We start from the raw sequence: 14,926 nt of genomic DNA, 5'->3' as shown, positions 1-14,926 counted from the left end.
CACCAGCTGAGAATCTGTCCCACAGGCAGTGATCCTGAAAGGTGAAAAGCACCGCCCAAGAGACATGAACCATCCTCAACTCACATGAAACAAATAGAGCCTGAGAGCACTCAGCTCCAAAATCCAACACCTCAGCTGTGCAGGGCCTTACGGAGGAATTCTGCAATCCTTACTCGTGTGATAAATAGGACTTCTCAGACAAGGAAAGGGTTTGCTTCATCTGGCCCTTCTCTTTTATTCTTTATCTCGTTAAAACAAAGACATAGCAAAGAGCTAGTAGTACCAACTGATTGAAAGTTTTGGGGGTTTTTTGGTCAGTGACTGTTTTGAGAAGGTTGTTCAGTGTTCTGTATCCAGGCAGCTAAAATAGGAAAAGTCTGAAAGTGATGCATCAAATCCTATAAAACAGAGCAACACAAGAATTTCCTTCCTACTTGTCATACGAAAAAGATTGAAATGACTCATGTGGATGTGTTCCATGATTAAATGTATATACTGTGCGTATATGTGTACTAAACAGATCAAATAAATGGGACTAGAAAAAATAACAAAAGATGAAATATTTCCATTTTCAAGATTTTTCCAGTTGTAAATTTTATTCTTCCTTTGGAGAAATTTGTGGTTTGCAGTCCCAAATATTATGAGATGCAAGCAAGTATAAGAAAGGAGGAGAAATACGAAACCTGCACATTTACAAGCAGTTTTGAGATGGGACATTTTCTCATTTTCACCTCGATCACTGTTCATTTTGCAATGAAGTTTTGCTTCCACAACACTTATCCTGAAGTCATTAATTATTTTAAAAAGTTTAGTTATTAAAATCAGATATATCTGCTCTCCCCATACCACAAACTCTATTATGTTATAAACAAGTTTTATCTTTTGCCAAGGATAGTATCATTTCTGATATTATATATAATTTCCGCCACACAATGGGACAGATCCTGTTCCCATTCAAGTCAATGGATGTTTTGCAATTGTGAATTATTGCGGGCAGGACCAGATTACCTCATTAGTACATACCTACACAAGAGACCAGAATATTGCTGCTACAATGTACTGACTACATTTTATTATAGATTTTAACATGCATAAATGCCAGCCTATTTGGTTAAAAAACCAAAAGGTTCAAAAATGTGTAAATATATATACCTAGGCTTGGAAAGGTTAGATTTTTATTGATAAACGTCAATGTCAAGATGCACACACAAACCAAAGGTATTTTCATTTATCATTGAAATTTACAGATAAGCAAAGTAAGAAAAATGCTGCTTGAGAACTTCTTAGAGTTTGATTTAAGGCTATTTATCAGGTATCTTTTGACATTTGATGTTGACAATTTGTGGTTTTAACTGTTATAAAGCTTTAATCTTTTGAATCTCAATGTAATTCTGTAATTGTCTGACCCACCTCCTAATTTCCCACAACTGTGAAAATTTAAATTGATTAAAAATAAAAAAATTTTTAAAACCAAACATCGATATCATCTGTCAAAATTATAAAAAATATAAAAGTCTGTGTACAGCACATTAACACTGGCTAAATATGAGCCAGAGCTGGGATACATTTACTCACATGAGCAAGTCCCACTGAAGTTAATGTAACTACCTGTGTATGTAATGACGGCTCTTGTGTGAGCTTGCAGGATCTGGCTTCCTATCTTTACTCAAATTCTTGAAAAAACATTGTCTCTCTATACGAAATATATGTATTTCTTACCTATTACTTGCAAAATAAAAAATAAAAACTGTCCAGAGAGGTATTTATTCAAGAGGTTAGAGTGAATCTGAATGATCTTTCTTCCTCTCTGGTAAATATTATGCAATATCTAGAGATAATTATAAAAACTTAATGCTAGTATATTAAAAAATGCCTCAAGACATATTTACCATGAAGCAGTTCCAGTTTCTCAACTGAATAATGTGAGTTTCATATGCTCCTCTAAATATATGAAAAATTATAGTACTTTTCAGTAACAGGCAAAATCCACTGAAATCACTGGGTTTAGACAGGATGACAGTGAGGGAAGAATTTGGCCTATGTATGGGTCATATGCATGCACACACTCTATATTATATATGTATGCATACACACACACACACACACAGACACACACACACACACAAAATGAGGACGGAGAGAGATAGGAGGGACAAGAAAGAGGGGAATAAAGTGGAAAGGGAAAGAGAGGGGTTTTTGCTTTGTTTTTACAGGACTGAGTCAGCCTCAACTTTGTATTTCTTGGCTGTTGTCACCTTTGCCACAATCTTAATGGGCCAGATCCTTCTTCCAGTATAGGCAAGCGGAACTTTCCCACTGTCTTCAATTGGAGCAGGATTGACTCACTGTTAATAATGTTTTAGTTAGTATCTTAAAAAGCATGTAAGAGATTCAAAAAGTGGGTTCATCTGAGATATACTGAATGTAGTGAGAAGGGTAAATTACTTAAATAGCACTATTAATAATAGCAATCCGAACTGAAGCATTAGAGTATTTTTAAAGTTACTATTGAAATAACTATAAATTCCACTAAATACAATTTTGTTGAACTATTTCCTCCTATAGTCTTTAAAAAAACACTTTTGCCGCCTTCAGCTATAACACTAGATAACTGTGATAATTAATATTGTTTTACTAATGAATATTGATTTTTAATTTCCTGTTTGCTATGTATAACATTTCAACCATCGTTGTGTTTTATACTACATTGTGTTTTAAAAATCATGTTTAAATGATATTCTGGTCACAGTAACTAATAATTTTGTTTATATTACATTGAATAGAAATTTATTTTCTTGGTGTGGCTTTCAGGGATTTATTCTTTCCATTGTAGCATTTTTCTTGCTACAGTTATAAACCATTCAGGATCTAAAATGATAGTTTGCCTTTCAGAGAGTAAAGGACATCTGATAAAAAATTCTTCCCTCTACAAATTCAAAAATAAAAACGGAAATTCACACCACATTTAAGAATAGACAAGTGGTAGCTTAATGTTAAATAAACACGTTCAGAGGGTTGTATCTTGATTAGGCGGATACCTATATCCTTGGAATACTTACAAAGCAAACCCAATTTCAATCTCTCTGAGAAGGGCAAGCTTTCTTTAGCCAGACTGGATACAGTACTATTCTTCTCTAGATGACCTCCGCTTTCAAACTAAAAGGGCTTAGTCCTGCTTCTGATAGCGTCAAAACAGTTTCACAACATAGAGCAGGAGATGTCACAGTACAAATCTGCCCTTGTTTCATATTGTTATTGAGTCTGACTTCTATACAGCAAAAGAGAGAAAATAGGAATTTACATTAACAATTATAAATCCATTTTCGCTCAGCTTTCCTTTTTTAGAAGTGATATCCCTGTTGAAAACCACAAATTAATAGTGAAGGAAATAAATTTTTAATGCTCATTTGCTCTTTACTTATTGCTCATTTTGTGATTTAGCTTTTATTTTTAATGTAATTTTGTCATTTACACCACTGATCTCTTTAGAAATTATTTTTGGAGCCAGCCAAAGTATAACGACTGAGCCTGAAAATATATTTACAGTAAAGGCAAAAAAAGAGACAATTTTCCCTACCCTCTGACCCCCCACAAAAGAGGGGGGAAAGTCACAAGGAAAAAAAAGCTCGCCAAAGGGAAAAAAATTAAAACAAAGAAGAGCCCACAAGTGTGTCAGGAAAGAACAAAACCTAGGCAGAGAACACAACAAGAAAAATCCAGGACTACACAGGATTTTAAAGAGAAAAATGATCCACAGGAGAGTGGCAACTGTTACTATGAGCTTCCTACAGCTTTCTCTGCCTTTGGATATTTTAAAAAAATTTATTAACCTAACAGCAGGAAACTTTATACAGCTTGCCCCCCGACAGGGTGCCAGTTTGGTATAAACATTTTGCTATCTTTTTCTTTAGCATAGGAAAATCAAGAGGGGTGTTAAGTGGTGCCATCTGTACATTTGGGCAAACATGACCTCTCCTCTGGCTGGATTGCTCATTCCCATGGAGGACTTGAATAATCATAAGAAGTCCAACAGAAACATCAAATTCTCTTTCCTTTCCTTCATCACGTCTGCTTCCTTTTTAATGTGTGAATGTCTGATGTATTATTAATCTCAAAACATAAACCGGCAAGGTTCTCAATCAAAGGAAATACCAGTTCTCTCACAAATTATCTGTTTACTGTCTAGTAACAACCAAATTCCCTTTGAAACAGCCAGCCACTTAAGTCACTTTTTAAAGGAACAAATTTGTTTGGTATTAATTTTTTTCAAAAAGGCAAAAAGCCAAAATGAAAAAAAAGCAACTAATTAAGAATGAAGCATTTCAAGATATAAAGTCATTCAAGCTACAATCTATGGTTAAAGTTTATACACCCTTAGTCCTTTTTCCCAGTAATTAATTACACGATGTACATAAACACATTATAATTATGTGAACCTTGATTCACAAACACAGATGACACGTACAAACCTCAGCTCACAAAAGTTTAACAGCGCAGTATTATCAATCCACTAGGATTATAAACATTTCCTGTTAAAAATTTAATTACTCTTTTTCGCTCAAAAGTGATGTTATGGACAGACATATCCACAGAGCAATAGGGGGATGATCTGTATCCATAAAATCAAGCGAATTAATGATTAAGGCTGAAACATTTGTTCTTAATGAGCCCAATCCTGCTTCTATTGGACCTAAGGAGAGCAGGATCAGGCACTATCACATCAAAATCTGCTTTTTTTTTTTTTTTTTTAGCATTAAGTACAGTTGTAGGTACAGTCCCTGCTTGAGCTTCTGGAAATACCAAGGATGAGTTAAGGATGGATTTTCACAATTTCCTCCTCCTCGGGGTTTTAATAGCCTTAATAGCTTCATTAGGTTTTAATGGGCATACACAATGTTCATATATGCAACCCCTCACTGACATCAGTGGGCACACCAGCACAAATCAAGGGAGTGTAGTAACCAGAGTCAGAACATGAACATTATTTAAAGATAAAATTAATACACCATAAATCTATTATTTTTAAAATTAAAACTCCATGACTGCTTTTAAAACATGTGTTTAAAGAACTGTCTATATATGTACTTGTCCAATAAATTCTTTAAAACTAATCTAGTCTGTCCCTTCAATACAGTTTTAAGCCATTCTTTTTAGAAATGTTCATTATTTGATCAAAAAATCATATTAAGGTATGTTTTAGAAAGAAGATTTTTTGACCCTATGTTATGGCCCAATCCTGCAAACATGCACACCATTAACTTTTCTCATGTAAATAGTCCCATTAACATCACTGGGACTCCTTGTGTTAATAAAGATGGCCAAACACACACACATGTTTGCAGGATTGGGTCCATATACTTTAATAATTGCATGAATATTTGACACAATGCCTTATCACAAAAGGCATCAATCCACACTGTAGATATGCTGAATAAAACAATATTAATTGAGGAGAAACCTATAAATGCAGAGTAAATAATTTTCAAATGGTTGGGTTGCTTGAAATAAGGCTATGCTTTTAATATTGATAGGATCTGGCCGATAATCTGACCTATGAGAACAGAAATTTTCACTTAAGAAAACATACGATATACTTTTTTTGGCACTCTTAACACATCAAATTTGTCAAATGTATCTTTCTGAAACTTGCAAAAAAAAAAAAATCCTTCTGGACTGAAACCTTCGTAGGCCAAGGTTCTGTGTGCATGTATATCTTCTGATCAGGTTTTAAATCCCCTTTATAAATAGGGGTTCCAATAGAAATATTGAGATGGACTCTTACATATAATGATTCAAAGGGTGATGCTAGAGTGAAGGTTGCAATTTATCTACAGGCTAGGTACCATATTAATGACTCTAATGTGAGCTTCCTCACAATGACCTCTGCTCTGACCTGCAGAGGCCACTGTCTCAAGGAGTGAAAGACAATTTAGGCTTTCATCCTTTGTATCTGAAATGACTTTTGTGCCATAAATTCTAATCAGGCCAACCTGGATGACAATTTAAAAAATAAATCACATAATGAATGTTTTTTCTGCAAAAGAGGCTCTGAGAAGAGAGATATACAGTGGATTTTCTAGCAAAGCAAAATTACTGTTCTAACTTCTATCCTGCTTCACAAGAACACTGCCACACACAAGCACACTTACAAGCAAAAATGTAGAAAATTCTAAATTCTGCATAATTATACCATAAAGGATACCAAAATGTTAAAACTGATTTTCAATATTTAAAAATGGGAAATTAACAAACACACACACACACATATATATATATATGTGCAAAGCAAGCCTGAGATTTAACTTGAACAGAAGGAAGTGTTGCCAGCAGAAGAAAAAATTAAATAAGCAACATTTATGCTAAATGAGCATTAGGCTTGATCTTGCATTCCATGCAAAATCTCTAATTTCACAGAAAGTTTAGGGTGTGTCAAAACACATGAGCAGGCCCAAAATGATTAAATTCTTATATTTGAGTAAGTGATCTTAATGTGCTGTAAATGTGTCCCTGCTGTATCTTATCAGCAACCGAGTTACACCAGGAATGAATCTGGCCCATTAAGGGCTTGATCCAACTCCATGAAGGCCAATAGCAATCACTCCATGGACTTCAATGGAACTTGGATTAGGCTCTGTGTTACAGGAAGTCCACAAAGTGACTACCAATGGCTTTCATGGAGTTGAATCAACCCTGTACATATTATTTTTATGTGCAGTACATATTGCTTCCACATCTCCACTCTATACCAACTATTGAAACTGTATAATGCTAATAATTAAGTTTTTATTCCCCGTTATCAGGCTTTTATCAGATGGATTTAAACATTTTACAGAGGTCATCAAGATATTGAATGAACATCTTGCAGGATTTAAATAATTTCGAATCTAATCCTCTAGTACTTATTCAGTCCTTACTAAGGCAAAATTCCTATCAACATCAATGGGAGCTTCCTCTAGTAAGGACTCTAGGATTTGGCCCCGTGTCATTAATTTGGAGCACAGTGCAACATAAACCTACTTGATTTAAGGACAGCACTCTACCAAGAAAGTCAATGACTTACTAAACAGTCTATGCTTCTATTTGGCTCTTAACATAAAGGAGTCATGATTGAAATAGGAGATAACTCTTCTCCAATATTTACAAGCTTAAATAATATGCCACTTAATAGCATACACAATTACCTGATCTCATGTTACTCAACGCAATCTGGATTTATATCTCATAAGTATACTGTAGCTTTTATAACTCTGCAAGTTAAGCAAAATGTTACCTCTGATGTAATATGTTACAGAACACTAAAGTCCTTTTCTGACATTTTGCACTTGCAGCAGCATCTCTTATCTTGTTTTCCCACTGTTGCTTAGCATGATTCAAACATTTAAAGTTTTGCATAAAAGTATTCTCTAAAGATGTCAAAAGTCCATAGATACATAAGCCTATGAGGTCCAGTTTAGGTAAGACAGACAATATCGAAAGATTACAGAACAGACTTTGATTTCTAAAAACAAACAAAAAAGCAATGGCATTAGTATTAACCGCTTTGATCACGACTTTAAGGGGATACTCTCTCATAAAGACAAAGGGCCATATCTCAGCTGCTATAAATTAGGAGGTAAACCAGTTAAGGACCTGGCTCAGAGTTTTAGACTGGAATTGCTTAAGATTTGTGGGAAAGCTGCCTCTAGTCAGACTTGTGCTCCTAGTGTCTGAAAAGCTGATGCCTTCACCTCCTCTGCCACTGGTGGCGAAGTATACATTTAGGAGATAGGATTAGGCCAAAAATTCATCATCCTTCACATGCCAAAAATTAGTATAGTCAATCTTAATCCTGTATCTTCACCACCTGAAACTGAACTTGCTGCTGGAGTTGAGTCATTTCTAATACTAGTTACTCTATGCTCTAGCAAAACAAGATATGAATATCCGTTTCTCCATTACTGTGAGATACTATAATAAGGAGAGAGAAAGAAAGAGAGAGAGAGTGCGCAATAAGGAGACAGAGAGAGTGAACGAGCGAGAGAGAGAGAAAGCGTTTGTGTGCAGGCCACAGGTGTCTCATCCCCATTATTCCATCCCTAGATACTGTAGAAAATGGGGTGTGCATTTTCTGAAACATTCTTGAAGGATGCAGGTACTTATAATAATAATAACAACAACAACAAACATGTCTGTCAAAAGAAAACTAGGTGGCAAGTAGAGACATTCATACCTGATGCTGAGGAAAACACTATTTGTGCCTGATCTATTCAAACTATTATAAAATCAGTTACTCTATATGAAAATATGACCCAGGAAAAGGCTGCTAAGTTTAGCAAGACATGGGAAGATCAAATGCTGGTCATTCGAAGTAAGCTAGTACACACAATTATTCCAAAATTTGAAGAACACCGTCTGTGTAACTTTCATCTATGGGCCAGTCTCCTCCCTTCACTTGTTAAAATGCTCCTCCTTACCAGGTATTTGGCAAATGTCCCCACAATGTGTACCAAATGCTAGATAAGAAACTCAGGGAATGCTAATCTTGTTTCATACGAAAGAAAATTATCAGAGAAATAATGCCACTTTTTGCATCAATTTATGCAAATCATATACACGCAGAATATAAGAGACTGCAAAGTAAGGCCCAAAGTGTGCATTCCTAACATGCCATTCAAATTTCTAAACAGAGAAGCTGCTCTAGAATAGCACTATATTTTGTGTCATATTTTTCAAAGAAAGCAATTAAACACTGAATCACTTAATAAACTGTATTACATCAGCTGAATAACTCCTCAGTGTCTTTATTTTAAATAAGTTCATCCAGTTTCATCCTGCTGAATAGTCCCATTGTCCTGTCTTTTACATTCCCAAAGCAACAACCACTCATTGGTAAAGGTTACTGCTTGAAGGGAAACCCCAGATAAATGCTACACAGTTCACTTTGAGGTAGTTAAACTATTTGCTTCTACTACGATTTACTTTGGTGATACCTTGTTAGAAGTATGAAAGCAGAGTAGCAGACACCTTACACTCACAAATAAGTACTCATGCACAGTACGTTCACTTGCATCTTTTTCATTATGGTTTGCAGCTAAGCAAAATTAATAATTTACAATCCAAAAGGAAAAAAGATCACGGCACATTATTTTTACCCTACACAGAAACTATAAGGAAACTACTTAGGTGCTCTACAATGGTATTTAAACATGCAAAAATGACAACAACTCAGGGACATCCCACCCTTTATTATAAAACTTACCTAATCTAAAACATATAACATAACTGAACAAAACCAGACTGTAAAGACATATTGGTAGTCTCAGGTTAAGTACAAATTTTCAGGATGTTGTCATACCTTGAGATATTTTATATTAATCTCTTGCCACCTAAACGCCTGATCAAATAAAATACATGAACATTCTTTAAGATATTTAGATCACCACACACAAGTATTAGCCCTCTGAATTTTAGACATCACAATTCTTCTCTTGATGAAATGGACTAAAATGATTATTATATGGAATTTGAACATTCAAATTGCTAATGGAAATTCTGTTTTCCAATATATATATATATATATATATATATTGAGGAGGGGGGTGGCTTAAAACTGTGTGATTATATTCCATAGTGGTCACTACTGTATTCTAGAAATTAAATCTTCACATTTTATTTCACCCTCTCTTGAATTAAGTTACTCAATAAAACATTCTGTAGAATATGTGTAGCTTCTAATAATATGAAAGGACACCTTCTTAAAAGAAAATTGCACATATTTTTTGTAGAACATTTTGCAGTTTTTCCTATTAGATCTAGGGTATAGACATCTGAACATTGCTACAGAGTCCGTACAGATCATGAAATCAAAACTTGAATCTCAGAAAATGAGATCTCTCTCTCAAAACTGCATTTCCTTGTAAACAAAATCTTTTCCCCTTAAAGTTCCAGCTGTGAGAATTTGTAAAATGTAAGAATGCACTCCATTCCATCTAAGAATTTTATATAGTCACAAATGGATATAATTAAAAGGAACTCTTTCAGGAGCAATTGCTCTAAAACCAAAATGTCACTATGTACCATGTAGTGCTGCTCCAGCACAGACATCTATCAACATCTATCACTCAAGCATGCGCCTCTACTACTCCGCTCCCTTTTCTGATTAGAGATCACAGTTGCTTGAGTTGGCTTACAGGGTGTCATCTGTTTGAATGACAGATGTCTATTCTGGAATGCCACTCTCACTGCTCTTGTTTTGGATATGAAACAAATACACCTGAAAGGCTGTGTTTTCATTAGCCATAAGATACAGTGTAAAAATGTATTTTCTCCCTCTATAACCTTTGGAAGCAAAATTTTAGTTCTAATTTCAATTGTGAAAATATTATACCTGAAAGCAATCCTCACTGCATCCTTTTTTTACTTAATACACAATGTTTTCTATGGACAATTTTCAGTTCTCTTTTCTCCTAGCTTTCACTTTACTAGATATAATGACACTCTTTAGTTTACTCCATCCTCAGAAGGGGCTGTGAGAAACTGAAATTCTGGAGTCAATACTTAGGCAATAAATGTTAATAAAAAATCACAACCAAGCAGGATCGTTTATTTGTGTTTATATCAGAGATCCTTAAGCAAGAGAAAATATGCAATGCCTACAACTTGCATGGAATAAGTTCATTGTTGACAAAAGTTTTCAGGACATGATGCTGTCATTCTGTTACCCAGTTGAAAGTCAGAGCATATGGCTGTACACCTGCAGACTCCAAGCTGCTCCCTGGTATTACAAGAAAATTAAGCGAATAAAATAAAGGGGGGGGGGGGGGGGAATTGCTCTTCCGGACAACATGGTAACACTGAAATGAAATACCTAGACAGACTTACCGAAGAGCTTGCTGGGAGTGTCCTCGCTGTCATTTGATTCCACAGGCGCAAGCAAGGGCTCATTCAGCTCGTTGTCTGAAGTAGCTGCCTTGTCCTCACCTCTCAACTCTGCATTCATTTCACTCCGCAGTGACAGCAAGGGCTTACTGACTTGTCCAGCTATCATTGGATCCTAGGATGGGGGGGGAAAAAGAATGAGGGGGGGGAAAAGTGGCAGCTTTGGTGCGCGTATAGTCTCTCCCACTCCCCCCTCTCTCTCTCTCACACACACACACTCTTATCTCTTGCTGCTCCTGCTGTTATTGCTGGCTGCAGTCAAGTGAAGAGCTATTACAGATCCAATGAGTTTTCCATTACTCCCCACCCTATTAAAGCTCAACTAGCATGTGAGAGATTCAGGATGCTTTGGAGAAAAACTTCTATGAAAGCAACATAAGCAACACAGCTTTAATTGTGGGATGTGGTTTTGTTGTTTTTTTTGTGTATGTTTTTACACCTCCCTCCTTCCTTAACGTGGTAAGAAAATAAAATCGCTGCAAGTGTGCTTCAACAACACAGAAGAGTAGCACCTGGTGTATGCTCCCGAGGGATTTAAAGAAGCATCCTCACTTGAATAGCATTAACCAAATCATACACAACAATGTTCATCACTCCAATGTTTTAGTGAAAATACAAAGCAACAAATAGCCATTTTATCATATACATTCAATACAGATATATTTGTTCTAACTATTCTTGCTTTTGGGATACTGTGCTCCAAAAGCCCATAAACACATTTTAAAAAAGCAATATATACAGATATAAATTTTTAAAAGATAAAATCAGTGAAGATACTTACACACAGTGTTTGCAATTATTCTTGAATTTGGGACATTATACTCCCATAAAAAATTATATATATTAGTTAAATTGGTTCTTGATGATTTGGATCTATTTTATCTTCAGCTCATTCAGAGGGCATTTTGGGGTCAGATATTATTTCCAAGTGCACTCTATTATTCCATTTGCAAACTAAGATGTATAATATCGTTACAGCTCAGAAACCAGACTCAAAAGCAAAAAAAGAAAAGAAACAAGTGACCTTGTTGCGCTATCTGGCAGCTATTTATTGCAAAGTTCATGCCTAAATGGTTCTTATGCAGAGAACAGGTGACCAGCGTGCAAGTAGGTTGGTTAGCATGTTCCCTATGTCCCATCATCACATTGGTCGATGTTTGCCTATGGGTTTTTTTAATGTATTCATGTCTGAAAAGTGAATTTGATATGACACATGATAATCTATGAAAATGTTAATCAATACAAATAGTTTAAGCTGTCATCAAATGCACTTCTTTAGTCAATACTCATATTGCTGAAAACAATGTCACTGTCACCAGGGCTTAATTTGCACAGCACTTAAATATTGGACTCTGTGCATCAATGCACTCCTCTTCAAATACTGTAGGTAAACACATTTTCTCCCTATTTAAGGCTGAAGCACTCAGCACGCATTTAGCTGAGCTGAATCCTCCCTTTTGAATACCTTGATAGGTCCACTGGAGGGCAAAATTAATACTTAATTGAATCTCACAGTCATCAAAATAATCAATACTTTTTTATTATTTATTCTTTACAGTCTGTTGACTGTTTCAAACCTCTGAGGGAATGGTGGAAAGGATTCATGGCTTTGAAACACTGTCATTTAACAAAGTAATTTTCAGTGGGGCATTAGGGGTTGTGAAACATATAATAAAACAAAAATGGTGGCTTATAATAGGAAGAAAGAAAAGAATTATATTTCTGCCATCTAACAAAACAGGATAAATAAAAAAGCAAGTGCAGGGAGAGGGAGAAAGGAGGGGGAGAGGGAGAGAAAGACTGGCTTTTGAAGGGTTTTATCATATCAAGAGCAGAGCTGAGCTTTCATAATGCTGACATTTCTCATCCTGACAATCCTAAACAAGTGGAAAGGATGAGATCGCAGATATCATCTTTCATCACATTCCCCAGCTTAAGAACCAACATGACAGCTTCTCTCCCCTTTACACTGTTAATTACTAAATAAAATACTGCTCTCTGTCAGCATTAGATTATTGCAGATAGCAACCACAAACATTACTCCATTGTTTTTTTTTTTTTTAACCAATGATACCTACCTTGAACTCTTCAGAAAATAAATTGGGCTTGTGTCTACATATTGTAAATATATGAAATATAATCAATTTAATCAATGCGGTCAATCCACATTGTCAGGCTAAATTGCAGGTGATTTATTAACATTTTATTTACTGTATTTATTAGCTGGTAAGAATCTGAACATGGATTAGATATTTTTGGGGAGGAAACCCAGAAGTTCATAGATTTTTTGTTGTTGCTAATTTTATAAAAACATACAAGTTATACCATACGCTTATTCTGCATTACATACAACAGCTGCACTTTTATTTTTATATGCCATATAAAGTATTTCTTAGTTGATTCTCAAGTGAAAGGTCACCTGAGGAAGTAGGATACATTTTTTCAAAGTATTGGGCGATAATTCTGCCCTCAGTTACATCTGTTCAACCCACTGGGTTTAGTGGGGTTGCACAGGTTTAATCCAGGACAAAATTTGAATGTATCATCAAAATGCTTTTGGAACAAGCTAATGTTGCCCAGAGGTCCACACTGCTTATCTGAGGATTGCCAACAATTTAGGGAAGAGAACTGAGCCAGTGGTTTTCCAGATGAAAGTTCTGAGGTATCAAATTTTCAAATTGAGTTTATAAAGAGTGTGATGGAGAATAATAAGGAAAATATCATAATGTCATTGGGCAAAATCAACCCCACTGAGGTTATTGGCAAAGCTCTCATTGACTTCACCGGGATCAGGATTTCACCCACTCTGTACATCAATGGCACACCCTCAACCTGGAATAATATGTTCATTCTGGTTACCACCTTTCAAAAAGTTACAGCAGAAAGAGAGGGGGCTCTGAGATGTGTGATGAGATATTGAAGAGATTGGAACTGTTACTTGAGAAAGATGATATAAGACGGGACATGATCAAAGTATACAAAATAATAATGGACAGAAGGTAGATCAGGAATTACTCATCCTGTCTCATCTCACAAGAACAAAGAGAATAAAACTGAAGTGTAGCAAATTCAGAAATGATGAAAGGAAATCATTTTCCACACAAGGTATAGTTAGCCTGTGGAATTCATTGCCACAAGATATTGGAGACCAAGGATTTAGCAAGTTTAAAAAAAGATTAGACATTTATATTGCTAACCAGAATATTCAGAATTCTGATAGTTATCATTAAAACAGAAGATTTAGAAACAAAAGTCAATGGACTGTCTAAATGTGAATTGACAACCCCTACCCTGGTCCGTAGTGCAGCCCCCCGTTTGCCTCTGAAGTGGCCTTGCCAGCTGGTGCATAATTCATGACCTTTTCCATAAGCATAGAGGGTGTGCAGGGGTCTGCTCCCATCGCAGACCCCTCTCACAGCCCTTAGATAAGTCTAGACAAGGCTTAAATGAAAAAAGGGTAGAGGTGATGAGGGCAGGAAGGGAGTTATGTGAAAATTTGCTTTAAATTAACAGATATAATTTCTGCTCCAAGTTGTTCTCAAATCACACTGCATTTAATCAAATGGAAATGTGCCTCTTTCATAGTGATTTTAAAGGTGGTTAAATACCATTATGATGTTATCTGTTACAAGATCAAAGTAAAAGAAATACATTCAACAAAAGCAAATCCTAATTCCCATACACAGTAATTGGACTGTGAGCTGCAAAAGTCTATGGAGGCCTGAGAGGTAAGATGATAACTCGTCCCCTAAGTTACTCTATGGCTGTTGTTACAGCCTCAGAGTTGCAGGAGCCTCTATAGCTCCTGTCCTTTCCATGGGGAGAGTGACCATAGCCACACATCCGCCAGCCCATTCCTCCTTTGTTTGCACAAAGACCCCAGCTCCATGGGAGTCCATGCACAGCAAATATCTATGGTGTGACGGGGACCTGGGTCCAATGCACTGGGACCCAGCATTCTGCTCCACACAGTGCAATCAAAGTGGATCAGGATTCCTTACAGTCATGG

General features: G+C 35.9%; 1 protein-coding gene across 2 annotated transcripts in view; it reads right to left on the bottom strand.

Annotated features, from left to right (window-relative positions):
* LOC112113484 (POU domain, class 6, transcription factor 2) overlaps positions 1–14,926 on the bottom strand; it is a 388,658-nt gene that overhangs the window by 301,641 nt on the left and 72,091 nt on the right. The window contains exon 2 of one of the 2 annotated variants that reach the window (XM_026654065.2): positions 10,861–11,032. In XM_026654065.2, the coding sequence (XP_026509850.2) occupies positions 10,861–11,032 (172 nt within the window). Of the gene's footprint in view, positions 1–10,860; positions 11,033–14,926 lie in introns of those variants that run through there. The other variant, XM_026654066.1, reaches the window with a different exon arrangement.

This window comes from Terrapene carolina, unplaced genomic scaffold (genome assembly GCF_002925995.2).
Source record: "Terrapene carolina triunguis isolate 2854851 unplaced genomic scaffold, T_m_triunguis-2.0 Scaffold179, whole genome shotgun sequence".
NCBI lineage: Eukaryota > Metazoa > Chordata > Testudines > Emydidae > Terrapene > Terrapene triunguis.
This window is presented reverse-complemented; position numbering and strand designations above follow the sequence as displayed.